The following is a 26,554-nucleotide window of genomic DNA, read 5'->3' as shown; positions in this document are numbered from 1 at the left end:
AAGTATTTGTAAACAACACGGCGATTCCCTGGGGGCACCGCCGGAAGTTAAGGGCGTGAGCGATCGCCGAGGCTCCTGCACTTCCGTTAGTCGAAAAACTCCGGGCTGTGCCTCCAGAGGTAAAGGAAGAAAAAAAAAAATTTTTTTCTTTTTTTTTACTGATGGATTTCCAGATTGGTGTCCACCTAGTGTCTTTCTTCAGCAGAAAAGCAGTGGCAGATTCGGGGAGTGCTACATCCTAATGCCTCATAAAAAAAGCACTCCCAGCGCTTTTTTTTGTTTGTTTTGAAGACATGCTGCATGTGAGTTTGATTCTACGACAGCAATATCTTTACAGCTAATGCAACGCTATGTTAACAGAGGGTTGACTAAACGGTCAACAACAAGGTTAAAACAGTGGGGTAACATCCAGTGTCCGCCGGTTGATCTGATCCCACAGATGGGCTTTTCTGTCTCGGTTGTGACTGTAGCGTGGTTAAAGGAGTAGCGTGAGATCACCAGCGCCTTTCTAAGAAGTTCCGAGATTTAGAAGCGCTCGGAGTGGCCGCACAAAAATGGTTGAGTACTGTGATAAAAGGTGCTGGGCGTAGCACTTTTTCTCTACGCTCTCTCACCATTGGAAACAGTTGACGAGACGCCGGTGATGAGAACAAAACGCTATGTGGACACAGGCCCTAATGGTAGCTGGCTAACGTAATTTTATCACAAAGTTGGGTCAAATATTAGCATTGGTTGTTTGGAAGACTGATTTTGGGGTTGGAAATGTAGCTGTTGTGACTGTAACTGTATTTTTAACGATTAAAAACAGCATTTATATTGTTAATTTTGTATTATTTTGAATGGTCAATAACAAAGGTAATTACACATTCCTAATGATGAAGTGAATTAAATTGTTTTGTTTAAAAAAATGAGCAGATATTCAATTAAATGTTCATGTTTTCTGGTTCTTGTTTGAATTAAATATTCCAATAAATCCTCTACATTTAGAAAACATTTGTATATTAAAACATAATAATTTATAGCTGAGACCTTTATTTCCAGCTGGTTAGAATATTCTAACAAAATATGCCAGGGAAGTACTGCAGAGGGTGAAAAGTGTGCCAACCAACCCCGGTCTCCCCACTTTTGAGCATGGAGGTTCACATCCTTGATAGAGAGAAGCTCATCAGTGCTGAGGAAGGCTGTGGGATACGACTGAAAGCTCTCTGAATAGCCAGCTCTGTGCGTTTAGTATATTATATCATAAATGTCTCCTTAGTTATTGTAGCAAAGGCACAACCACATTTAATAGGGCTTGTAATATAGTAGACCAAATATGCCCTACTAGCATCAGCCTCACAGTTGTTTGAATGTACTGAATGCACGTTGTAACATCTGAGCAACTACAAGACGTCATTAATTTAATTTTACAGTTCTGAGTGTGGTAAAGCGATGATGTCTCTCAAAGGAGAGCTTTAAACTCAGGAGCGTGTGTGTGTGGAAAGCTTCATAAATATGTCAGTGCTGTCAGTGTTTTTAGTCAGAGTTTAAATTTAAGAATGATTCATTAAAACAATGCTGAGGCAGCTGATAAATGCAGGCCCAGGACAGGAAATAAGGACAGACACATGTCCATTATTTATATTGTACGAGCTGCTTCCCCACATGAAAAACCATTATCTGCGTTCAGTCATGCTAAGCTCCACTGGCTCGACATAAAGCCACCTGTGGAGTTCTGAGGTATTGTTCAGCGGGAGGTTTCGCTCTTCATGCTGGATTTAACTGGCTTTAAAAAGTTTCCTTTTGTCAAATGCAATCCAGGGTTTTAGTCAGGATTTGAGAAATGCTGAAGTCATGAGGACCCCCCTCCTGACACACTCCACATCCTGCTCAGAAAAATTTGACCAGAAACCAGAAATGAAATGGACTTTAATGGATTTTTTATTTACGCTGTTTCAAAGCCTTCTCGAACTGCTGAAACTTAATAGTGTATTATATTGTTGGATTCTGGGATAGGTTCGCAATTTTTCACATCTGTCTTAAAGTTGTAAACTTTTCCACTGCAGCTCAGCAGGAGAACACAGAGGGGATTTAATACCGAAAAAGACTTTTACACTGGCAGATACACACTTGATTTGTCTTATACTTAATTTGCTGACTCCTCATATTAGCTTCAGATTCAACTTTGAATACGAGGGCTGTGGATTTTTTTTGTTAAAGAATATATTTATTACATTTTTTACATACATCACAGAGCAAAGTAGCTCGGACAGGACATGACAAATAAAATGAGTAGTTAAAAATAAGAAAATAGTGGGCATTACATCATCCCCAACCTTCATTACCTCCGACAACCACACAAAGGCAGCTACAAATAAACAAACAAGCTATATAGGCAAATGGCAAGGTTACAAGAAGTCAGGTTTACAGGCAATATACAGAGACTAAGCCAATTTAGGAAACCCCTGTAATATGGAAGATGACAACGTAGATCCAATGTACTTTAAGCAAGGGTTCCAGACTTTAGAAAGAGTCTCTGCGGAGGAGTGAAGCACACAAGAGATATATTCATTGGGAACACACTGCATTATAAGATTGTTAGAGCAACATGCTTGGTCCAAAAGAGCAGAATATTTAAGGGCTGTGGATTCTGTCTTTTACATTGGAAGCACATGAGGAAGGGATCTCCTAAAAGAGGAGGAATGACCACTGCAAGCAAACCTCTTTCAGTGTTCATATGGGCACCTCAGAAAATGTGAACTTATCTTTAGAGTGCTCAAATTAAAAGGGCAGGTCCATCTGTGTTTTTTTTTTAAAATGGAACCTCCCACTCAAAGCACTATTAGAAAGCAGTGACGTAGGCTACAGCACAGATTAAGGCTGGTCTACAGCTGCCTTGATCATTTAGTTTAGTTGTTATTGCGTGACTTTCGGAACCAAACTAATGTGGCGTCCACAGCTGTACGTTTATATATGGCAGCGACATCGTACAGAAACTTATGTCAGGTCATGCGGTAAAGGTTTTTAGAGGTGGTGTGGGAAAACAGCACTTTGAGGCTAAAACATACAGACCAAATTTGAATTTTCGGATTTGAATACATCAGGAGTGCTACTGGAAATTTCACAATGATATAAAAATCTCAAAAAACAAACAAAAAAAAGAAAAAAGGAGCCAACCTTTGAACATGTTGCGTCAAAAACCCTCAACATGCGTATGTTTTTAATTGTAGAGCACCTGGTTGCTGAAACCTGTAAAGCCATAAAGAAATAAAAGTACATGGAGGGGGATGACCCCATTTTAATCAATAGTAGCTCCGGCCCTGAACGCACCCTGTGTCTTTTGACCTTTTGTATCAACAGGACAAGTTCAGTGACATAAATGAGTCAAGCATCTTTTTTTAAGCACTTCTCCCCATAGAGAGTTATATTAGCACAGAGATCCTCACCTGGGACACTCAGAGTACCAGTCCAGTTTACTGCGCTTACACTTCGTTAAATCTTTGCGTCTCACACTGAAATACGACTTATTGTCCTGGCATCACTGCTGAGAGGAGTAAAATAAAGTGTGTGGGGCCTCTGATCATACTGCAGTCCTGCACTGCCCCCTGTGGATAGCATAGAGCAGAGCACTGCTACTGAGGCAGCCAGGCCGTGATGATGTCACAGCTGATCTATAATTTATAGAGAACGCCTCTGCTACTGAAATAGGCTCTCCTCTCACATCTATCCTGACAGATCCTGTAGATTTCTTTAAAATGTAAGAGAAAGCGGGTTGTAGCTGAACTGACATTTGATTTTTAATGCAGGCTTTATTTTAATTGGGCGCTCTGCGTTGAGAATCCCCTTCACCCGTCCTTTAGCAAGGGAGTATCTTGCTCTGCCAAGGCTCTATTAACTCAGCTAATTTCTGCTGATTAAGGGTGTATCTACACAGGGACACACTCACTGATTCTCCTCACACATACGCACACTTGAAAGTTCACTCTGCTGCTTCTGTCTCCAGGCACTCTACATGTTTCTGGCCCTCGCCATAACATGTGACGAATACTTTGTGACATCGCTGGAGAAGATCTGCGAGGTACTTGGGAGGGGGGGTGTAGTGATCAAACTTTCAGTGTTAACGATCACACAGTGCCGGTTAATCCTCAGTATAAACACAGACATCTTTGTTTTGTTCCTGCAGAAACTAGATCTGAGTGAAGATGTTGCCGGTGCCACCTTCATGGCAGCTGGCAGCTCTGCACCAGAGCTCTTTGCATCTGTCATTGGTAGAGACACACACACACATATACAGACGTACAGTATGTGCATACACTCAGACATTCCCAGATGGTTGGTGTCACCGCTGATTCTGATTGGCTGTCTCTCCCCCCTGTGCAGGTGTCTTCATCACCCACGGCGATGTGGGGGTGGGGACCATCGTGGGCTCAGCGGTCTTCAACATCCTGTGCATCATCGGTGTCTGCGGGATCTTCGCTGGACAGGTGTGTTTGTGTTTGTGTGTATGTGTAGGGAGTGACTTACTGCTCTGGCTGCATCATTCTGTTTATTTATAGACTGCAGGAGAGCACATGTGTGGCAGAAGTTTTTTGCTGAGGGGCAACAAAGCCATCTGCTTCAGTTAGCTGTCTCAGAACTGGTTTTAGTGGAAATGAAGAACTAAACTCTGGAGGCGTAAATGGATCATAAATCTGTGTTTCTTCTCGAAGTGTTCTCTGTCAAGTAAAATTTACATATTAAGTGCATTTTATGATACCACGTGTTTACCAAATTGCCTCACAGAACTCTAACACATATAGGTGCAGTTAAAGAAAAGTGTTTGAGGTTGGACAGAGGGGAATTATGTGATTGATTTTTCTTTTTGTGTCATGCACACCTACATGTGCTCAATGGCTTTACAAGACACCATGACAATGACATTCCAGTAACAACCCAAAGTACATGTTATTTCACTGTTCAGTCCAGAAACAGCATACTCTGCCTTCTGTCTGGGGCAAAGAAAGTCAGCCACAAAAACTCAAATTTTTCACGACCATCCAACCAAAATAAATCAACATAGATAGAGGTCATCTTACTGAAAAGTGCATTCCTTATCTCTTAATATACAAGACAGTAAAACAAGAAGTAAACCTCAGTCTCAACTTCACCTAAATAATACAACAAACAAATTCTGTCCTCCTCTGGGGTGGCGTTAAACCTTCCAGTCTTGAGGGCAGCTGTGCACACATGGATCTTTGTCCTTTTTGTTTAGATTATACTTCACATAAGGTTCCACACTGTAACTGTTCTTTATGAGACAATAAGTTCGTATTTTCGACATATACCATATGTCAACGGATAATTTTTCTCTAAAAGTGCGGAACATTTTACTTTTAATATCCTGAATATGACAAAATAACCTGATCTGGAAAATAAATGACAAGTTGTTCAAATAAAGTAATGAGTAAACTCATTAGCCCGGGGATGACAATGGGACATGTCCCAATTAAATATCTTTTTATCTTTTTTATTAAAAATCTTTATATTATTTTATCATGCTGCGATAGTGTGTAAATGATGTTACTGTATCTTAGCTTGGTTTGTTAATATAGTGAAAATGATGGGGATGAGTGAGCATCCTCCCTCTATAAGTGCTCTTTGAAACGACTTTTGTGAAATGGGCAACGTATCCTCATTCAACAGTTCGCATGTTAGCTTAGGAAAATGTACAGACGACAGTTGTTATGGTATCCTAGGAATTAGTGCCCCACAAATGACTTTACATACTCACCATAATGTTATGTACTTTACGTAAACTTGTAGGCTAGGTATAGGGAAAGAAACATAGTGACGACGTACCTTAAAATGTCTTAAAATTCACTCAAAGTTTGAAAACCAGTCTCCTGGGGAAAGTCCGGGGGAGCGTCATGTGCTTTGTTCTTTGGACCTGTCAGTGCATTTGTCACATGAATGCAGCCTTCCTAATACCTGGCTTGTACACAGATTACTGGCTCATGATTACCTATGAATGAATTAACTTTATTTGTATAGCGTGTATAGAATGAAAGTGTTTTACAATTGAGCGGCAGAGACAAACAACAGAAATAAAACCATACAATTATACACCACTCATTTAAGGAGAAATCAGATGAATTAAGTAATCACTCAATTATTTAATTAATCGAGTGATTAAAAATATAAAATATTAAAACAGACGGCTGCTAGTTATAGGCTGTATTAAAGATATATGTTTTTTTTTTGTTTTTTTTTGGATATTTTTTGGGCATTTTTAGCCTTTTTTAATGGATAGGACAGACGTGTGAAAAGGGGAGAGAGAGAGGGCGTGACATGCAGCAAAGGGCCACAGGCTGGAGTCAAACCCGGGCCGCTGCGGCAACAGCCTTGTACATGGGGCGCCTGCTCTACCATTAAGCCACCGACGCCCCTAAAGATACATGTTTTGAGTTGTCGTTTAAAACTGTCCACTGAGCCAGCAAGTCTAATATTTAAAGGCAGGGTGTTCCATATTTTGGGGCGTAGCAGCTTAAAGAAGCATCCCCAAAGATTTTTGTAGTGACATTAGGAACAGTAAAAAGAGCAGCTATGGAGGATCTCAGGGTTCATGGAGGGACATAAGGTGATAGGGAGTCTGATATAGCAGGGGGTTATGCCATTAAGAGCCATAAAAACCAATAGAAAGATTTTAAAATCAGTTCTAAAAGATACTGGGAGCCAGTGTAGGTTACGTAAAACGCGAGTTATGTAGGGTATGTACAAATTTCGGTAGATTACTTATGTAGGAAAACGTACGAAAAGTGCATGAGAACAGACCCCCCATGTCATGTGTCCAGAATACAAACTGTTCCCATCACATGAATGCAGCAGGGTTCCAATTAAATTCAGGACAAGATACCTGAATACGCATAAAAGATGTTTCATTCCTCTATCAGTGAATCTTGTAAACTGAAAACATAAAGACGGTGTAAAATGAGGGCCTGCGTTGCACTTACTTGAATACACTTTATGTTTGCACTTGTCTGTGTTATGCCCTTCACATCTGTTTCTGCACTGTTTTATGTGGCAGCTTTAATGTCCAACATAAATATCCACTGGGACAAATGAAGTAATCTTGAAAACATCTAAATAATAATTTTTTTTTCCCTGGTGAACTCAGGTGGTGATGTTGACCTGGTGGGCAGTTTTCAGGGATTCCTTCTACTACATCCTGTCTGTTCTGGCTTTAATCGCAGTAAGTTTGAACACATTGAATTTGTTAATGAACACCAGCCATGACTTTCATCTTTGAATGTTGTTTTTTTTTTTTAATCTAAGAGAAATGTTTCCCTTCATTTTTCAGTTCATCTACGACGAGAAGATAGTTTGGTAAGTTACTCATCCAGTCCATGTCTAAATGTGAGTGTAACTTTTGAAAGAAGAAATATATTTTTCCCAATCTTATGAAAAAGCTAAATTTATAAGCAATAAAAATCACACTTAGTGATTTTGCTGCTAAAGCCTTACCTGATCTGGTATGACCGTTAGCTTATGGTAGCTAATGTTAGCAAACCCTTGACAGGTAGTGTTAAAACTGATGTTACTGATTTAGACTTCGATGATAATGTTATAACTATGTTACATTACAAGTTAGCAGTGGTGGGACCAAGTCGATGTTTTGCAAGTCTCAAATGAGTCTCAAGTCTTTGCACCCACGTCCCAAGTCAAGTCCAACATCAAGACAGGCAGATCCGAAGTCACGTCCTGAATCAAGACTTACAAGTCCCAAGTCCTAAACCTTTGCCATAAGATCCTGCATATTCTATTTATATTTCACAGTGTGTCATTTTAACCCTCATCCTGTATCTTTCCTCTCATCAGGTGGGAGAGTTTGGTGCTGGTGGTCATGTACGCTGGATACATCCTTGTCATGAAGTGAGTTCTGCACATTTTTAATCACTCAGTTGTTCCTTACTAAATTAATCAATTAGTTGAGCTGACTAATGACACATTCGTGAATTTGTGCATGGGTAGAGATGCTTAAACTCTGTCACACTAACGCCTGTGGGCTGACCATGATGAGTGCACTCAGTAGTTTCACTGAGAGAAGAGTGGGTTTGCAGCTGCAGGGGAGGGTCTCATCCAGGCCCCCGTGTGTGCTGGAGATTTAACTCAGGAGCCTTCTGGTAGAAAGATTGCTCCTCTAATGAGTAATGTTCAATTATGATGCTTATTGGGAAACAGTTTTACAGTTTCTCATTTGTGGGTCTTTGAAAATTCTACTAGATATGAAAATGTATTCATTTAATTCTAGATATGAATTGGTTTTTCAGTGCTGCAGATATTTTCAATTTGGCATTTTAGGTGTTTTAAGGTTTGATTTCAGCAGATAATTAAACGTGAATCCGTATTTCAGCTGCATTTTATTTCATAAAACAGTTGTCCCTTGAAACATACTTGACTCTATCATCTTTTGAACTTAAGATTATTATAAAAGGATGGGGGGGGGGGGGGTACATATCATATTTTTAGGTCACAATCTGCCTTTTCATCTCCCGTCTCTCTTAATCTGTCGCCTTTCAGCTTGTATGAGCAAATTGTTTGCCTAAAATACAGACACTATTACGCCATATTTGTGTCTTTATAGTCCAAACTGCATAATGCCAACCCACGTCGTCCTGTGCCGCTGTCTCTGTCCAGCTGGTAATCTGTGTTACACTCAGCAGCAGCAGCCTGCTCTCTCCCTGCCATAAGAGTTTAATCTTTCTCCCTCTGCAGTGGCTAAGAGCACAGGCTTAACCGGATCACTCCTCTCCTTTCTCATTTGGAGGAAAGAAGTGCTTACTGTAGGATGTGTTGTCATATGTCTCCCCTCTCCCAAAAATATCCGCTGACCATTTTGGGCTGTTCCAGTCAAAATGGAGTAGAGTGGGTTTTATATAGCCCTGATCAGAGCAGTGAGGTGACCTTCCTGTTACGTCTTCCTTTTCTGTCTCCTCAAATAGCACACACGCTGCCAATTGTGAAAACAAATAACAGCACAGGGCAGAATGTTACGACACAAATGTGCAAACAACAAAAAATCCTATTGATGCTTTAACTCATGAGCTTTTACTTTTTAATGTCATTAGTCAAGTTTACCTGAGCCAAATACTGACAAAATGTAGCTGACTTTACAAAATGTAATAAGAAACTGACACACTACTTACAATAAATGGTCTTAACAAATTTTTTTTCAACAAAAAATACAAGATTATTTATTTTGAATGAATGGTAAACTCATCAATGAATAAAGTGATGCTTTAAAACACATTGCCTCTATATTTTGCATTGTGTTTGTCCTCATGACTCAAAATATCCTTAATTCCTGTGGTGTCTCCAGTGAACAGTATGTTGAAAACCTCCTGAGATGAATACTCTGTGTACACAATCAATAAAATGCATTACAAGCTGATTGTATCATCGGAAAATCACATCAGAACAGTGTTTCCCTGTTTAAACAGGATTTCTCTGTTCATTTTTAGGCAACACACAGAGCCACCTTCCATTCCAGTAGACAGATGTTTTTGAAGAAGTTCTGAGTAAAGGCCTAAATCTTTCATAAGATTAATTCATATGACATAACATCTCATGTTTACTTTAAACACAGTTTAAACACAAATGATGTATTATAACAATATGATTTATGGACTGAAATGTGCCATGCGGTTCCTCCTTGCCTCATGGTCAGCCATGCTTGTTAAAAAAGGGGGCGTGGCTTTACTGCAGTCCACTTTAGATGATGTTGAACATTGTGATTTGGCTTATGGACATCCCATCAATTAAGTTTGTGCACTTGGGTGGAGTCAGATGACAGTAACCATAGTGCTAGACATCCCAGAAAAGTTGTGTCCATTTGAATGGACAGGGGATTTGAACAGGATAATGTCAAACAAAGTAAACTCAAAACGTCTGAGCAGCATTAGCTAATTTTGTTAGCATTTGCGGGGCAAATCCCATCCCATTAGTCCGACGGTCCGCGGTGCTGAACGGCTCCCGGCGGGCATATTTCTACCTTGATGGTGCGCCGCGACCGGCTCTGGGTCAGCTGGGAAAGGCTTGAGGCGGAGCAGGCTCACGGCTTATGTGTTTGCCACTTTCTTTTTCATTTTAACCCACACCATGATCTTTTCCTAACCCTAACCAAGTGGTTTTTGTGCCTAAACCTAACCAGACCTTAACCACAGGGCATCATGATGATTTTGGAACGGACTTTGGAAAAATGGGTTTAATATGGTCAGAACAATGGGCTGTCGGACCAATGGGCAGTTCCCGATAAAATCTCGTAGCCACTGTTACAGCAGTTTATATTGTGATGCTGCAAAATAGCAGTACACGACCAGTGCACAACATGCACTGGCTGATGTTGTTCTTAGAGTTGCTCCAAAAGCAGTTAAGGAAATCCCTCCCATACTACCTAAAATTCTGGATCACGTATCAGCCAGCTTGCAAGTTCATGCACTAATCCGATACCACATAATTTATTATATAAACATGAGTTTCACACTTGGATAAAACAACAGTTTTTCTTGAAATCAATTCTTCTTCGCTGCTCTAAAACAGCAGCTACACAGCGAGTTGCCCTGTGCAGCTGCTGGTAACTATCCTGCTGTTTTAGAGATGCAAAGAAGTATTGATTTCCAGTAAACAGTGTAACATTAATGTTGAGCAAAATGTCAGCAGTTTCGCAATTTCTATGTCTTTCTTTGTCTTTATGTAGCTATTCATGTTTTACAAAGGGTTTAACATCTTTCACATCTGTACAGGGTTAGTATATGGCTGTAGATTAATATTTTTTAACACAGTGCTATCGGATTAGAACTCTATCAGCCAACAGCAAGTTTGGGTACCTTTATCCATAGAACTCTTTTGAGGAAAGAGTTCTTCAAGAATTGTTGAAAGGGTTAGTGTTAAAAAATCCTTGCCCTCAAGTTTACCAATGTTTCAAGTGTTTTTTTTTTTAATGTAAATGTATCTGAATTCTCTTACTCAGTAATTTTGTCGGTCTGTAGGTAATGTCGTAAATTACCATTGTAGTTATTGGAAAGGAAAAAATGGTGTTGGAACATTTCTAGTTTTATGATGACGTTGCAGCTACAGCTGGGTAGCGACATTAATGTTGCCAGAATGGATGGAGTTGGGCCGTCTTGGGTGGACAGAATTTGGGCTAGTTCACCCTAAGTTGGGCTGGTTTTTAAATACATTAAAAATTATTATATATTAAAAATGTAGCCAATCAGCACAACTTTGATATGTCATAATTTGTCTTCATTCTGCTGAGAGGAGATGAGTTGTCATCATTACCACCCACCTGTGACTTACCATATAAACACTAATAAACTGTAGTGTTTTTTACAAATCTGTATGTCCATATAATGGATACCTCACCGCCTATGCTTGCAACATCACAACATCTTTATTTATTTGGGTTTTTGGTAGCGTGCACTTTTCTCTTTCTCCCTCTCTCACGGCTATCTCCCTGGTAATGCCTGTGTGCTTTGGAGGCACACTATAAGATGACACACTCAACATTTGTTGCAGTTTGCCAAGTTGGATAAACCTATTATTTTTGCTATTTTAGCTGTTACGTCATGAAAGAGGACGGAAATAGAAAATAGTTTAATTGCATCGTATGATGTAAGTGTACCTTTCCATCCATGTTCCAGTACACATGCATACACTTCAAGTGTTTTTTATTATTATTATGTCATATTGACAAATTGTGATGATGCTGCTAGTGCTAGGGCTTTTTTAAAAATCAATTGGGGCGGATTTTGAGCAATTATTAGGCTGGAAAACATCAAACCGTTCTGGCAACACTGTAGGTAGCTAGCTAACAAGGCTGGTGTTCAGTGCATGTAGCTGACAGTGTTTCAGTCCAGCAAGCTTTTTCTCTTTATCACTTGATTCGAGGTTGAAAGAAGCTCTGTATTTGTTTTTACACTCAGTTTAACTAACGGTAGTGTTTGTTTTTTGCAGCTTGTCAGTTTTGGGCTCCATAATTACAATCTGTACAACGTCCAACACAACCACTATCATTAATTCAGACAAGGGAAAACTTGAACATAAATAAAATGTGGAATTAAGATGATGACATTAAATTATTTATTGCAAATCATAAAATACAAGACATTTTTAGTTTTACTCTTAGCTTTTGAAATTCTCAGAAAGGGACAAAGCAGCTCTTGTGATGTTGCCAGTGTTACTCTGCACATATTTTGTTCAAAGGCAGGTGGCAGCAGCAGTGTGTTCAGTATTTGTGATCCATTTTTCTGTAATGGCACTCAAATGGTCTCATTGAAGTGCCCATGCGGCTTATGAAAGCCTCGTGATTGGCCTCTGGGAGCACTTTCCTTCCTTTTCTCTTCTAACACTGAGCAGCACATTTCAGCCATTTGTTATATAGTGTAATGCTGATGCTGGTTTTTAGGAAGTAGGGCATCCTAAATTCACTCCATGGTATGTATGGAGAGTAAACAGTTTATTTTGGCTAATGAATACATGCTATATCTATATTTCAAACAAGTCTGAGCCTTTCATCTGGAGCTCATAAACCCTATTTGCAAATGTGAGTCTTGTTTATGTCTTTCCATTTTGTACTCTGGGCTGACTTATTTCAGTATCTCTAATTTAGGGATTATGTTCCATCTGTTTACTAGATTCAACTCCAGCATGCAGAGGTTTTTCATGGGGTCAAAGTCGGACAAGAACGTGGCCAATGGTAACGCTGCGGCCAGCAGTGAGATGGAGGACGGTAATACTAGTTATTACTATGTTTGGGATGACGACCCGTCATCGCCTTTACTCTCAGAAGGTAAGGTTAATCAGACAGGCTGGGTCCCCAAGACAATTCTATGCTAGGAATTACATGTTAAAATGAAAACGTATTAGGAGATTTGACTTTGATTCTTTGGAAGACTGTGGTTTTTTCCTTCTGCTAGAGGGTTTGTGGCTTTAACATTTGCTCCTGTCCGCTGAACTAACTTGAACTGCTTCAGCTTTAGGCTACTGTATTATGCTGAAATTTGATTTAAGCAATAGTTCGGCATTTTGGGAAATATGATAAATTGTTAACTCGCTGAAAGCTAAATGAGAAGATCAATAGCTCTCTTACATCTGCCCAGTAATACAGTAATTAATTAAGCTCCAGTCAGTAGCCAATTAGCTTAGTTTGGCATAAAGACGGTATATCTAGTGTACAGACAAGAGAGTGGTATAAGCAGGGTTGTTTGTCCATCTCATTCTGGTGAATGCAATATTTAATTCAACACCTCGAGGGACTTTCTTCAAATTTGGCACAAACGTCCACTTGGAATTACAGATGAACTGATTAAATTTTAATAGTCAACGGTCAAAGTCACTGTGACTTTGTCTGTCTAATTCTTATGGACGTAATATCTCAAAAATGCCTGAAGGAAATTTCTTCAAACTTGGCACAAACATCCATTTGGATTTAGGGATGAACTGATTCGACATTGATAGTCAAGTTTAAGTTCACTTTGACCTTGTGTCCATCTCATTCTCATGAAGACAGTATCTCAGGCATACCGTTAAGGTATCTCTTCAAATCTGGCAAAATTTCCACTTGGACTCAACAATTAACTGATAAGATATTGTTGGTTAAGGTCAAGGTCACTTTGACCTTGTGTCCTCATGAATGCAATACCTCGTTAACACCTTGAGGGATTTTCTTCAAAATTGGCACAAATATCCACTTGGACTCAAGAATTAACTAATTCGATTTTGATAATCAAAGTCAACATCACTGCGACCTCGTCTGTCCAATTCTTGTGAACATGATGTCTCAAACACCTTGAGGAAGTTTCTTTAAATTTGCCAAACATCCACTTGGAATAAAGATGAACTGATTAGATACTGGTGGTCAAAGGTCAAGATCACTGTGTCGTCACATCCATCTCATTCTCCTGAATACAATATCTCACGAACACTTTGAAGAAATTCCTCCAAATTTGGCACAAATGTACACTTTGACTGGTGAATGTCGCATCATATGCTATTCTAAGCTAACCAGCAGCTGGCCGTAGCTTCATAGTCAGTGTATAGACATGAGTGATATCAGTACAAGTTCACGATCAGTAGTTGACATGTTAATTAATGAGGTTTAGAGGTTTGGCACCCTCAGACCGAGCCAGGTGGTCTAAAGGTCTTCCCCTGTCCACACCCGTTTTTTCTTATGCTACAGTGTGCTAAGATTACTGGCTGTTGGGTGTAGCTTTATATTCAGGATACATATTCATCTTCTCAGCGCTCAGCAAGAAAGCAATTGTGTTTCTTAAAATGTCGAACTGTTCCTTTAAATATGATTCTGCAGGACCACAGTGTGCTAAATTTTCCCAAGATAAGGAAGTCCTTTTGACCTCAGTGAACTGCACTCCCGAAGAAAGATGGTTTATCCCCCGTTTTTCTTTTTCCTGCGGAAAGTTCTTTATGTTCCTCCATTAATTTTCTCTGCCCGCTAAGTCTTCTTGTGGCTGATAAGCAACTGGAGCTTATCTGAGCATAAAGGGGGCACAAAGCGAAATACTCTTGTTTAAAACAGGAACACCATAATGAACATTCTTTAATCTTCCTGCGGTAATGCGGTGAAATGTCAGGGGACTTTGTTGTCTTGGGTTTTAAACTTATTAAAAACTCCTGGAAAAATTTGCCTTTTCTAAATAACATCTCTTAATGTTATGTTTGGGTGATATTTTCTCATAGCCACAGTTCTCCACATCTTCCTCTGCTGCTTTTTACCTCTCAGAAGCATCTAATCAGTGACATTTAACCCCTTGAAGAGATTTAACCCTTCCCTCTTTGGCTGCGTTAGTGTTAACATGCCTGTCTGTTTAGCCTTACTAAACTTATTCTTGCTTACTGTCAACAGTGTTGTGCTGCCGTGTGCCAATTCTTTCTGCTTGCATACTACTTTTCCTCTGCCGGTCTCTGGGGCGTAGACCCACTCACTCCTGAAGTGGTAATGAATTTCACAAGAGGAAATGTTTATGCCGGCTCTGTTTACACAGTTAATTTATGTGCATTCTTGCATGCATAATAAGTCCAATTAAGGCTGAGTTAAACTAATAAGTGTACTGTAGAACTTTTTTATTCCCTATACGCTGCCTCTTATAGCTAACTGTGAGCACATTGCAAATGAGGAGTTATAGGATGCCAATAAAACATTTAAGTGTGTTACTGTCAGAGCCCAAATTGACTGAAGTGGACTGAGCATGTGTTGTAATATGTCAGACACCTGCCTAACAGTTTGAGATCATCAGCTCAAAGATGCCAGAGGTTACGTCTTTCATGTCATTTTGAAATCAATCTCGGTCGATCCATAAATATTCACAACTGGTAGGCAAACTTCAAAGCTGCACCAGGCAATTTGAGAAAGCTATTTGAAGTTCAGTGCCCAGAAATCATGTGATGTCGGTAAGCGCACACAACGCAGTCGTGTTAACTCAGCTGGTGTGTGATGTTTTATACCAAAGGGATAAAAGTGGGGTGGTTTTAAAGTTGGTGAGTCCAGGGGGGACATCCCAAAGATTTTAAACTCCTCTTTTCCTCCATGATACGAGGATCGAGTGAAGTGGAAAAACGGAGGAAATCATTTGGGACCGTTAATCTGCTGCACCATCAAAACCACTATGACTTAATGTGCTCAAGCCCAAAAGGAGACTTTTAGCCAAGCAAGCTTTTCCTGTAAATCTGTGTGAGTCTTCATATTTAAATACATGCCTTAGCTACATTCTGATAATATATGCAGCTTTATGTCGTCTGAACATGTGTTCACAGGTGAGTCTTCAATCACATCACCACTGTTCATTATGGGTTAAGAAACTTTTTCTGCGTTTTAGTAGTAACTAATACTGAGTTCACATGGAATCAGGCAGACAGTAGATGGCAGAAGGGACAGCAGTCTGACAATTTTTTACAATAAATATGCTGTATTGTTTACAAAGAATGGAATAAAATATATGAATATGATTTAATGTTGATTATTTGTTGTAATATTTCTAGTAATGTCTACTAAATGTCCAGATTTCCTGTGTTTTCGCCTTGTTTAAAGGAGATATACAACATCCGGTTGTAAATTCTGTTGCAGAGGATGGCAGAAATTTAAAATTTAACTCTGAACATATGCCGTCTACGATTACCCTTGCCAGTATTCTCTGCCATCCTCACCTAATTTTACTGACTTGATCTTGTCCACTAAAATGATATCCACTTTGAGAGATACATGGTTTTTTCCATATGGAGACATGTTGCACAATCTTAGACATTCACACTGTTGTCCAGAGCAGAGCAACCAAAAAGTTTTTTTTTTTTTTTTTTTTACCTAACTTTTTCCTTAACCTCAAAATTAAACGTGCAAGAGACCTCATGCTGAACTGTAACTTCTAGGAGAGATGATTTTTTTTTATTATCTGTGATCATCAATTTATGAAGATACATATAGATTTTTTCTTCATGTACAGCAGGCACGGCTGCAGCCACAACTAGACTTGCCTGCAGAATTTTAAATGACTTTTTCTTTACTGCTGATAAATTCTCAAATTGACCATCATAACATTATGCTGGGAAATATGTACAACTTAATAGTGCTAACAAGTACTGACATTTATACTTAATTATATCCAAAGACTCAGATGGGAGGTCTGTATTCTGATATCGATGTTAAGTCTTTCATCAATAGATGCCCAATCCAAACATGCTGACAGGGCAGACTTTCAAATTCTGTGTACATAGGTGTGAAACCAAACATACAGATTGTGGGTAACATGACGAGTATATTCTGTGATACCTTCATACGTGTTGTCTGTCTAATTTCCAAGCTTTAGTAATGAAGGTGAAATACTACGTCTTATGGATTCCTGAGCCCACGCTGTGATTTAGGGTAATAGTATGGTGTGTGCTGACATAAGAATCTTGCCTGGTGCAGCTTTGACATGGTGACTAAATAGCACTGATTTAGCGCCCATTAATACTCCTCATTAATTTGGCCCGTGATGCTGGAGTGCTCCAGCCTACAAAATGACACTACAAACTTTTTTAGTGCAGTGCATATCTCTTGATGCCTCTTAAGTTTTAATTACTCTCAAGTTTTAATTTGCAGTCTAGGATGCTCCAACAGGGTGTCACAGTTCACCATCAGGAAGGTTTTAATTACATGCATTTGAATAAAACACATCAAATAGATAGAAACAGATGAAAACAGTTCCTTGCTAGTATGATTGAAACACAGGTCATTTGTCAGTTAAATTATTATTTTTTATATTTGCATCACATCCCTGCACCCCTCAGTCAAGCCCACCAAGGCTTACAGCCGGGGATCAGTAGTGATGGTGGACGAGATCATGAACGCCAGCCCTACAAAGTTCAGGTTCCCAGAAGCTGGCCTCCGTGTCATGGTCACCAGCCATTTTGGACCCAAGACCCGTCTGCGCATGGCCAGCCGCCTCATCATAACAGAGGTACAGCAGGGCGTTGTTGCCCCAGTACGATCATATATCTGCTGCTGCTCTGAGTTTACTTTCAAGAAGTTTTTAATTCGCCTCAAAGAGTCTCCTTATCTCCCTCACACAGTGTTCATGTATTTATGTTTTTCATTTATAAATGCAGAAACAACAATGCATAAAAAACATGGCAGTAGCGCCGCAGTCAGAGCAGCAGAGTGCCTGCTCATGTGCTCTTTGACTTAGTTTCATTTTTCTGAAAGCGTCAGAAGTTGGTCCAAGCCGCCAATGGTGTGGAGACACAAGTGATTGACGGGAAGGTCGAGATCGAGAATGGAAACGTGCCAGAGGACAAACCCACCGAGACACAGGAGAACATAACAATCTCGCCATTTCACATTCCAAGTACGTGATTCGTGTATTCAGCTGATGAATGTCTGTGTAATTTGGCAGACATGGATGGATTCTTCAGGGTGTATGAATAATGTAGGAATAATGTCATTTTTACAACATCTTTGACATATTTATGAATCTATTTAATGTCTTACTGTCTTGCTTATTTTAAGAAGTTGAAATAAGCAAGATACGCAGCTTTCTACTTAAGTAGTTATTGATGTCCTCGCTTGAATGAGTCAGTGGCTTCAAATAAAAAATGTGAGAAAAATGCATATTCTGTTGGCGCTTACAGCAGACAGAGGACAATATGTCTGCTTAGAATGACGTCAGCAATCCAGCAATTTGAGATTTGTGGATAATGTGGTTTGAACAGTGCTGCCGACTTGAGAGAGAGAGGCTACAAGTCATCACGGTCATGGTATTTGCTGACAGTAATTATTTAAACTGTGATGTATTTTTTCTTTTAAACTACGTCTTTTGGCATCTTTTTAAGAAAGTAGCATTTAGTACTTCATCTAGGCAATAATTTTTTCCACCATATTGCTAAAGAGCAGGAAGCTAGTCTCTTGTCTAATGTGTGTATCCCTGCTGCAGGGGGCATTGGCAGCAAGTTGAAGTGGTTGATCTCGTGGCCTCTGCTGCTGTTGCTGTTCTTCACCGTCCCGAACTGTGCCAAGCCTCGCTGGGAGAAATTCTTCATGCTCTCCTTCCTCCTGTCCACCGTCTGGATTGCCATCTTCTCCTACTTTATGGTCTGGATGGTGAGTGAGACTGTGAGGCATCACCAGGACAGCTTTAGGATTTACTCTCACTGTAGTGTACCAGTGCTCAAATGGCATTTTTGCTTGATGGAGCAGTTAAATTATTGAGCAGACGTACTTTGTTTCCAGCTGTTCTTCTGTTTTTCATCATTGTGAATTGAAAATCTTACGTGTTTAGAGTTTTGGTTGAAGAAAAGAAGTTTAAAAACTTCATCAAGGCCTCTAGATAAAATCAATGGACATTATTGTTTACAGTACCCTTTTCGGTAACACTTTATATTAAGGTACTGTAATAAGCGTTAATTAATGCTTAATAAGCACCTATTAACAGTTTATGAGTACTTATAAGACAGAATAAGATGTTTATTACCATTAATAGGTCTATATGTGTTAACTATAGCATATAGAAGCATTATAAGCACTTAATAGAAACTTGATAACAGTTTATAAACCTATCCTAAGTGATTCACAAAAGGATATTGCAAAAATGAACTGGCATAGTATCAAGAAAATGGTACCTTTTTAAAAAAAAATCTTATCATTGCCGTCAAAATGGTGGATTTAACAATGTTATCTGAACTGTTATGACTCTGAGGTTTAAACATTTGCAGCTAAGTAAGGGAACATTAAAGGAGACCCATTGTGCTTATTTCTGGTTCCTGTTTATATTGTGGATTTCTACAAAACATGTTTATGTGTGTTAATGGTCAAAACATTCTCTATTTTCCTCATACTGTCTGCGCTGGAACACATGTATTCACCCTCTGTCTGAGACGCTCCGAACAGCCCGGTCTGCTTCGACTGATCAGTGTTTTCAGCTCCACTTATCTCGGTACCTCTGCACCATTGTTGCAGCCGGGGAATGATGAGAGCACAGCAGCATTTTCTACCATTACAAAAAACACAAATAAAGCTTCACAACCTGAAATGTTCCAGCAGGAATGTGATTCAAAACTGGGGAGAAATCAACGGCACTGGCAACCAAGATTAGTAAGCACTTGCAGTAGGGTGCTGGGAGGTCATTGCGAAAACTAGAATACAAACAGAGGAAATGGAGTATTCAGACACCTGAAGACTGAGGTTTTTGGCCATGAAACTTTGGCCATGTTTAATATGAGCATCCGACACTGTAACGTTATTTATAGGATAGAAAATAAGGAAAGCAGTAATGGGTCCCCTGTAAATATGGGCATCTGGTGTGAAGGTTGACATGCTATTTTTTCCATTCAGCTGGTGCTATTTTTGAGCTCTAACACTCTGTAATTTTCTCTCAGGTGACTATAATCGGCTACACTCTGGGAATCCCTGATGTCATCATGGGCATCACTTTCCTGGCAGCAGGCACCAGCGTCCCAGACTGCATAGCTAGTCTTATTGTGGCTCGGCAAGGTACGCCTTTCTGTCTGAAACATTTTTAGACTGCTGCGTGTTGCACATTATTGTATCACTAGGCACCAGGGCCTTTTGTGGTGAAAGTGCTCACTGGGATGTCCCTATTCTTAAGTGGATAGACGGATGGATAGAAAAGTGTTTGGAGCTCCAAAGCTTACAAGCTTTGTTAGCATTTACAAATCAAATGTAACATATAGAAGAGTCGAAAAAGTAGGAAGTAAGCACAGGAACAAGGGGGAATAGTGCAAAGCTGTTTATAGACATCGCAGCGTAGCCCGGCTGTGTCACTACCTGCAGCTGAAAGAAGGTTAGGGCCCTTGTGAATATCACAAAGAACAGAACAGCAAAACGTTAATCTTCAGTTGGAAATAAAAATGTTTTTTTGACCTCTAAGTGCAGATGAAAATCTTGCATATCTGTGCTCTAAGTTTTAGCTGCTTTTTAAAGATTTTTTTGGTTTTGTTGCAGGTTTGGGAGACATGGCAGTGTCCAACACTATCGGCAGTAACGTGTTTGATATTCTTGTGGGACTGGGGGTCCCCTGGGCGCTACAGACCATGTGTGTCAGCTATGGATCAGAGGTGAGGAGCTTGTTTACTCTAACTGTAAAAAACCCCAACCAAAATCCAGTTGGTCTTTATGTCTAATGTTGAGGAGCTGATAAAGATAGATTGTTTATGTCTCTGTGTGTCGCAGGTGATGATTAACAGCCGGGGCCTGTTGTACTCGGTGGTGCTTCTTCTGGGCTCCGTCGCCCTCACGGTGAGTAAATGATGTCTACGCTGCACCGGTCATGTTGACCCCATCCAGGAACATAACCAGGCTACTGTGTGTGTTTAAATTAAAAATCCACAGTGCTTTATTATAGATAATAACACCCCTGTGCAGCATCTCTCATCAAGGACTGATCCACTGTTATGCAACAGTGACTGAGCCAAGTTATGTAATTGGTTCATCAAAATGTAAAAATTCAGCGTTGCAAACACTCTGGGTGTTTCCTGTGAAAAATACTCTGGTGCAAAGGAGGTAAAGCATTTTTTTTTCTGGAATGAGCAGAACAAAATTCAAGTAGTTACACAGCGTTCAATAATAAATTAGAAACTTCTGACCAGAACTCTGAATTGCATAAGTTTCTATTTCACAGCGGGTCCTTGAATAAGAATATAACCCTGGAAAACAAACTGCAGTGATTCAGTTTGTCAGTGTTTTACCGACCTTGGCACCTTAAACACACACAGATCAGTAATGTGCCAGCTACAGAAACTCTTTGAGGGATACTTTGCCAATTTTGAATCAGCTTTGTATCATAATGTGGGTAGTATGTGTGAATGAACTGTGGTAAACTTTCCTTCATCTTGCCGGCGTCCAGATGGGCTCGGGCTCTAGGGGCCGTTGCTCAAACTACAGATTGTACATACTTATTTTTGTATGCCTGTGGCCGCCATGGACACAAACTCAGAGCAAACTCCGGTCAGACTGTAAGATGAGGCAGCGGTGATCAAATATAAACCAAGATTCTTTGACTGCATTACTGATTTCTCGAGTATTTATTGGCAGTGCATTCTGGTAGTTGTAGGTTTTCTACTTTTTGACTGACAGCAAATGCAACAGCTCTTTTTCTCACCTTTCTCTGGTCATGTTGCACCAATTTCAAAAGTTCTTTCTACTGCATAGACAGCCCAGTTTTATGCAAAGACCATCTTTCCAGCAGTGAAAGAAAGATGGACGCACTGCTGTAGTGTAGTTACTCATCAAAGGTCATAAAATGCCTCTTGTGGATTACAGTTTTAGAATGAGATTTGCATATCATGATTTAGCTACACAGGTAAGTTGTAAGATATTCAGTCAGTTCAGGGTGCGTTCATTAAAGGTGCACAGTAAGGTTTTATGTGGAGCATACCTGAGCCGGCACGAGCCCCTCTAATGTATTTGTGTATGTGCAGATTCTGGGGATCCACCTGAACAAATGGCGGCTGGACATGAAGCTGGGCATTTACGTCCTGGTGTTGTACGCCATCTTCCTCTGCTTCTCCGTCATGATCGAGTACAACGTCTTCACCTTCGTCAACCTGCCCATGTGCATGGAGGATTAGAGCACAGCAGCATGCCTCGGATACCAAAACCTCAACGCTCCCATAGCAACCCCCAAAAATCTTTTATTTATTTATTTTTTTCAATAACACTGGACCTATCTGCAGACTCTTTTTCTCCCCTCTTGCGCTCTTTCCTGTAATCCTTTTAGTCCTGAATATGAATCTCATTTCCTCCCAAGAGGCAGTACACGATGTAAGAGTGGAGTCCATTCTATGTCTCTAATTTGTCCTCTTGTCCTCCACGCAGTGCCGGTCCTTAATGCCCATTATTTCGGGGCATTGCCTGTTATTGCAGTAAAGTCTTTAGTTCCTCTGTGCGCCTGTTAACTTTCTACCCATCTAGCATGCCTTTAGATGTCGGGGACCTCCAGAATCATAAGTGCCCCTGTTGATTGTCGGTGTGTTTTCACTGTTTTCACATTGTAGATTTCCACACACCATTCCCAAAGCCTTTCCACAAACCAAACCAGAGTCTGTAAGAGGAAAAAAAAATCTACAATTCCAACCAAAACTCCCACATAGCGAGAACTCCCCTTGAAGTCATTCCTACAAAAAAAAAATTACAGTTACCCCAGCACCCAAAGAAAAAATACACTCCTTTTCCCCCTCTTCACCTCCATGGAGGAGGGCTTTGTCCTTGGCAGCTCCCCTCCTCCGGCCTGGACCCGACTCCCCTGGCATGGCCTTTGGCATCAGGGAGCAGATACTGTTAGCGCTTCACTCACCCTCCGCAACTCTTCTCGACCCTCATCTGCTTGATCAAATCTGCTTTATTTTCTTCAACAACAGAAAAACAACAAAAAAGACGTTTTGTCAGGACACTTTGTGTCAAGATGTATCACAGTCCAGATCAGACGACTGTGAGGGTGTTATGCATATGCAGCACTGCACAATGTAAACTTGTAAACACTTTTTTTTGTATTTATTTTTTCAAACCAAGGTTTTGTCTAGTATGAAATGCAGAGGAGAGCTTGTTGCAAATATAGGACATTGCCTGTTTTTCACTGAAACAAATTGCACATGGAAATGCTTTTCTTGCTTTGTGCTGTAAGGAGATTTGACCACTCAGAGGGGCACCTGGCTGGCGGTGGCGGCGACTCCACCCCAGCGTTCTTTTCATTCAGCGACGGGTCAGTCCACTTTGCCCTCTGCACAACTTCAGATAAAAAAAAAAACTGGCTCCAGATCTGTGGGATGCATCGGATTCCTCTCATCATCAGGTGACTTGTTGTCATCTTGAGACAGCAGCAGAATGGAGGTAGTTTAAAAAAATGCAAAGAAACCAGACGGTTCTCAACACTGACTGTCTGCTATAACACCCTCTGGCCAGTAGGGGGTACCGCAGCCCCTCTACGCAGGGCGGGGGTGCCAACCACAGCCGACGGTTATCAGGGAAACTCAGAGATGGACAACTCCAGGAGATGGCGATGGTGGTGGTCTCTTGATTTTGAGTTACATGTAGATATTGCACTTTAACAGCCGTCCTCTCATTCTGAATCAACTAGTGCTTCCTTCTGTGCGTGTGTATTTTCAGTGTATCTGTGATTGCGTGTGTGTGTGTGAGAGCGAACAATCGTGTGTGTGCGCGCGTGCTCGGTATGGGCCCACGCTACGTTTTTTTCCCACACTGGGCTTTCAACTCTCGGAACTGACTGGAACCTCGTTAACACCATGAGCACACCCCGCCTCTGTCTGCAGTGCATGCTGGGACATTAAAAACGCAGCTCCTCCACAGCACAGCAAAAGGCTGAGGGCTTCTGGGCGTCTCCATGGAAACCGCCCGACCCACTTTACAGAAATCGGCAGCTACGAGCCACACTGCAATCCAGACATTTTGACATCATGCAAAAATGCCCGGGAGGAGTCCACAAGTGGGGTGCAGAGACTAAAAACTGAAAAGCGTGCGCGGAGTGTTTTAAGTGTTGAAAATATCCCTCTGCCACACTGTTGGCAGCAGGCACTTGTATATGCAATCTCAATTTAAAGAATTCGATGTGACAGAAGGCCCCTGCAAGGTTGCCATATAAAGACGGGGGATCCCGTGGAGATGTGACGTCGGTTTGTCTTGTAGTACTTGATGTGTGAGCTCACAGGTGTGTGTGTGTGTGTGTGTGTGTGTGTGCGCGTGTGTGCGAGACAGCCGAGGAACTGAGCCAAAAGGACGTTTTCTGGAACAGTGGCTTCGAGGGAAGTCCTACACACTCTCTCTCCTTTATCCTCTTCCTCCACTCTTGTCCCCTCTTGCACAAGGGCATTAACTCTCCACCAACCCTAGCTGATGGAGCAGAGGGGCAGCAGGGAACGCATGGACGGATGTCTTTCCTCCAGCACCCGGGGGACGTCACTTTTCAAAAGGACATGGATGAGAGCAGACTTTAAGGAATTTTTAAAAAAGTCGGACCCCCCTTAAGCTGCTACTCAATCAGGGTTCAAACGGCTGTGTTTACTAGACGGAGGTGACCACACAGGGCCCACAGACTCCTCCACACCCACTGACATCCTTGTACACCACCCTTTCTCCCCGTCAGTCCTTCAGTGGGTCTTCTGTACATACAGGACCTAATTTTTTGATGCTTTTTGTGGGGGGCGCACGTCTGTAACGTACTTGAGTTGATTCAGAATGTGCAGTGTTAAGGGTTTTGTTGTGTGTGTGTGTGCGTGTGTATATTTTTGTTGTTGCTCTGTGTGGTCATGTCCCGGGTTGCCAGGTTTGAGTGGTAACACCCACAGCAGGGGAATAAGACACTGCTCCTGTTTTTGTCCTCATCTTTACAAACAGCGTACGTTCTCACCGGTCGTCTGACTCGCATCTTTGTTACCAAGTCACGTTTTTTGGAAGAGGGACAAAAATAATGACAGATGCCATACTTGTCGTAGCTCTGCATAAATCCAGACTGTATGGAGATCATGTGTACAAAATAAGCGCACACACTTTAGAACACACACACACGTTAGAAACGGCAGTTGAACACAAGAGAGGACCGGTATGTATTTCTGGATTGAATGCGACCTGATGCACTGTGAGCTCAATGTGACGTGGGAGTTGTTTGTCAAGAATAATAAATGATTAAAAAATATATTTAATGTAAAGTTAGTTCCTATAAAACATTACTGAGGACATCTGTATAACTTATATGAATGTATTGTCTTGCTATACTGGACATATCCAACCAATGCATTTTACTGTAAAGCAATAATGTGAAGAAAAAAAAAATAAAATGGCAAAAATAATTCCTGTACATTTGTCTCATAAGTTCTTGGATTGTTTGTGAAACACAAATTAAATGAAGCCATTTGTACATGTATCTGCTGCTTGTGCTGTTTTGTTTTTTTACAGCATGTACTGATGTTTTAAAACCATTAAAGGGAACTTTGACTCTTTTTAGTCCATCAATAATGCACTCAAAGTACCATGTTACGGTGTTTACCTGAGTATTTTCATTTGATGCTACTTTTTACCTGTACGCTACATTTCAGAGGAATATAATGCACTTTTTATCCCTCTAAATAGTATGAGTAGTTTTAGTACTATTGTATTTCACAGCTGAAGTTAAGATACTTTACAAATTAAGATTTTTGTTACATTTTTGCAGAATGACTTTCAGTTTGACATTTAAAGCACATTCTGCTTATAAGACTTATATGCTTGAAGTTTCTGTGTGCAATATTCAGAGCATTAAAGGAGTATTTCACCCACAAAATGACAGTTTGCATATGAATTACTCACCACGTGCTACCTTGAATTCATGTAAAAGACTTTGTTTTTCTCCCGTGCTTCTAAGGTGAACGAAGAATCCAAAAACGGCAAACTCTTTGTGAATAGAAGTCATTACCCAGAGTGAGTCTATGAGCACCACTTGAGTTCAAATACACACACATCCTCAGGCAAGCTGCTTAGCTGTGCATGAGACTGTTTGAGCTGATGTGTTTTAAATCGTAATGTTTTAGCGAAAATGTATGTGTTTGACAAGCAATGAGCATACAGCTGGATAAATGAAGCAGTTTTGTTGATGTTAAACATGGCCCTCATTTACTTCATGAAGACTGTTCGCCGTTTTTGGATTCTCTGTTCACCGTTGAAGCACGTGAGAAAAAGGTTTCCTCACAAATTTAAGGTAGTAATTGATAAACAGTACACATGGTTATTTGCAGGTGAAATTTTCCTTTAACATTGTCAGCTCTGTCAGCACTGTTGCCCTTGTTAGCACTGCTTGCACTGTAAGCACCATTAGCTACTAGCCGCCTCCTCCATGTTGAGAGCCATGTGCAGACAATCCCGGCTTAGACCTCCTTTAAAGGTGTTCTCCAGCGTTTTAGTATTGCACTAACATAAAATTGGGGGACTTGAGACAAAGTTGAAGGGTCAAATTGAAGCAGTAGATGCCATAATACCACAACTGTTAGGCTGCATTTATGCCAAATCAGGGTCAGTAGTTCCATTTATCTGAATATGGGAAGTGCGTAT

General features: G+C 40.6%; 1 protein-coding gene across 3 annotated transcripts in view; it reads left to right on the top strand.

The window, feature by feature from the left end:
* slc24a4b (solute carrier family 24 member 4b) overlaps positions 1-25,368 on the top strand; it is a 48,451-nt gene extending 23,083 nt beyond the window's left edge. The window contains exons 4-17 of one of the 3 annotated variants that reach the window (XM_050058919.1): positions 3,983-4,057; positions 4,163-4,247; positions 4,360-4,463; positions 7,133-7,207; positions 7,316-7,341; positions 7,834-7,887; positions 12,651-12,805; positions 17,296-17,465; positions 17,711-17,852; positions 18,438-18,604; positions 19,879-19,993; positions 20,465-20,577; positions 20,693-20,758; positions 21,940-25,368. In XM_050058919.1, the coding sequence (XP_049914876.1) occupies positions 3,983-4,057; positions 4,163-4,247; positions 4,360-4,463; positions 7,133-7,207; positions 7,316-7,341; positions 7,834-7,887; positions 12,651-12,805; positions 17,296-17,465; positions 17,711-17,852; positions 18,438-18,604; positions 19,879-19,993; positions 20,465-20,577; positions 20,693-20,758; positions 21,940-22,089 (1,497 nt within the window). In that variant the 3' untranslated portion in view covers positions 22,090-25,368. The remainder of the gene's footprint in view (positions 1-3,982; positions 4,058-4,162; positions 4,248-4,359; positions 4,464-7,132; positions 7,208-7,315; positions 7,342-7,833; positions 7,888-12,650; positions 12,806-17,295; positions 17,466-17,710; positions 17,853-18,437; positions 18,605-19,878; positions 19,994-20,464; positions 20,578-20,692; positions 20,759-21,939) is intronic. The other 2 variants (XM_050058922.1, XM_050058920.1) reach the window with 2 other exon arrangements.
* The last annotated feature ends 1,186 nt before the right edge of the window (positions 25,369-26,554 follow it).

The sequence above is a fragment of the Epinephelus moara genome, chromosome 12 (genome assembly GCF_006386435.1).
Source record: "Epinephelus moara isolate mb chromosome 12, YSFRI_EMoa_1.0, whole genome shotgun sequence".
Lineage (NCBI taxonomy): Eukaryota > Metazoa > Chordata > Actinopteri > Perciformes > Serranidae > Epinephelus > Epinephelus moara.
This window is presented reverse-complemented; position numbering and strand designations above follow the sequence as displayed.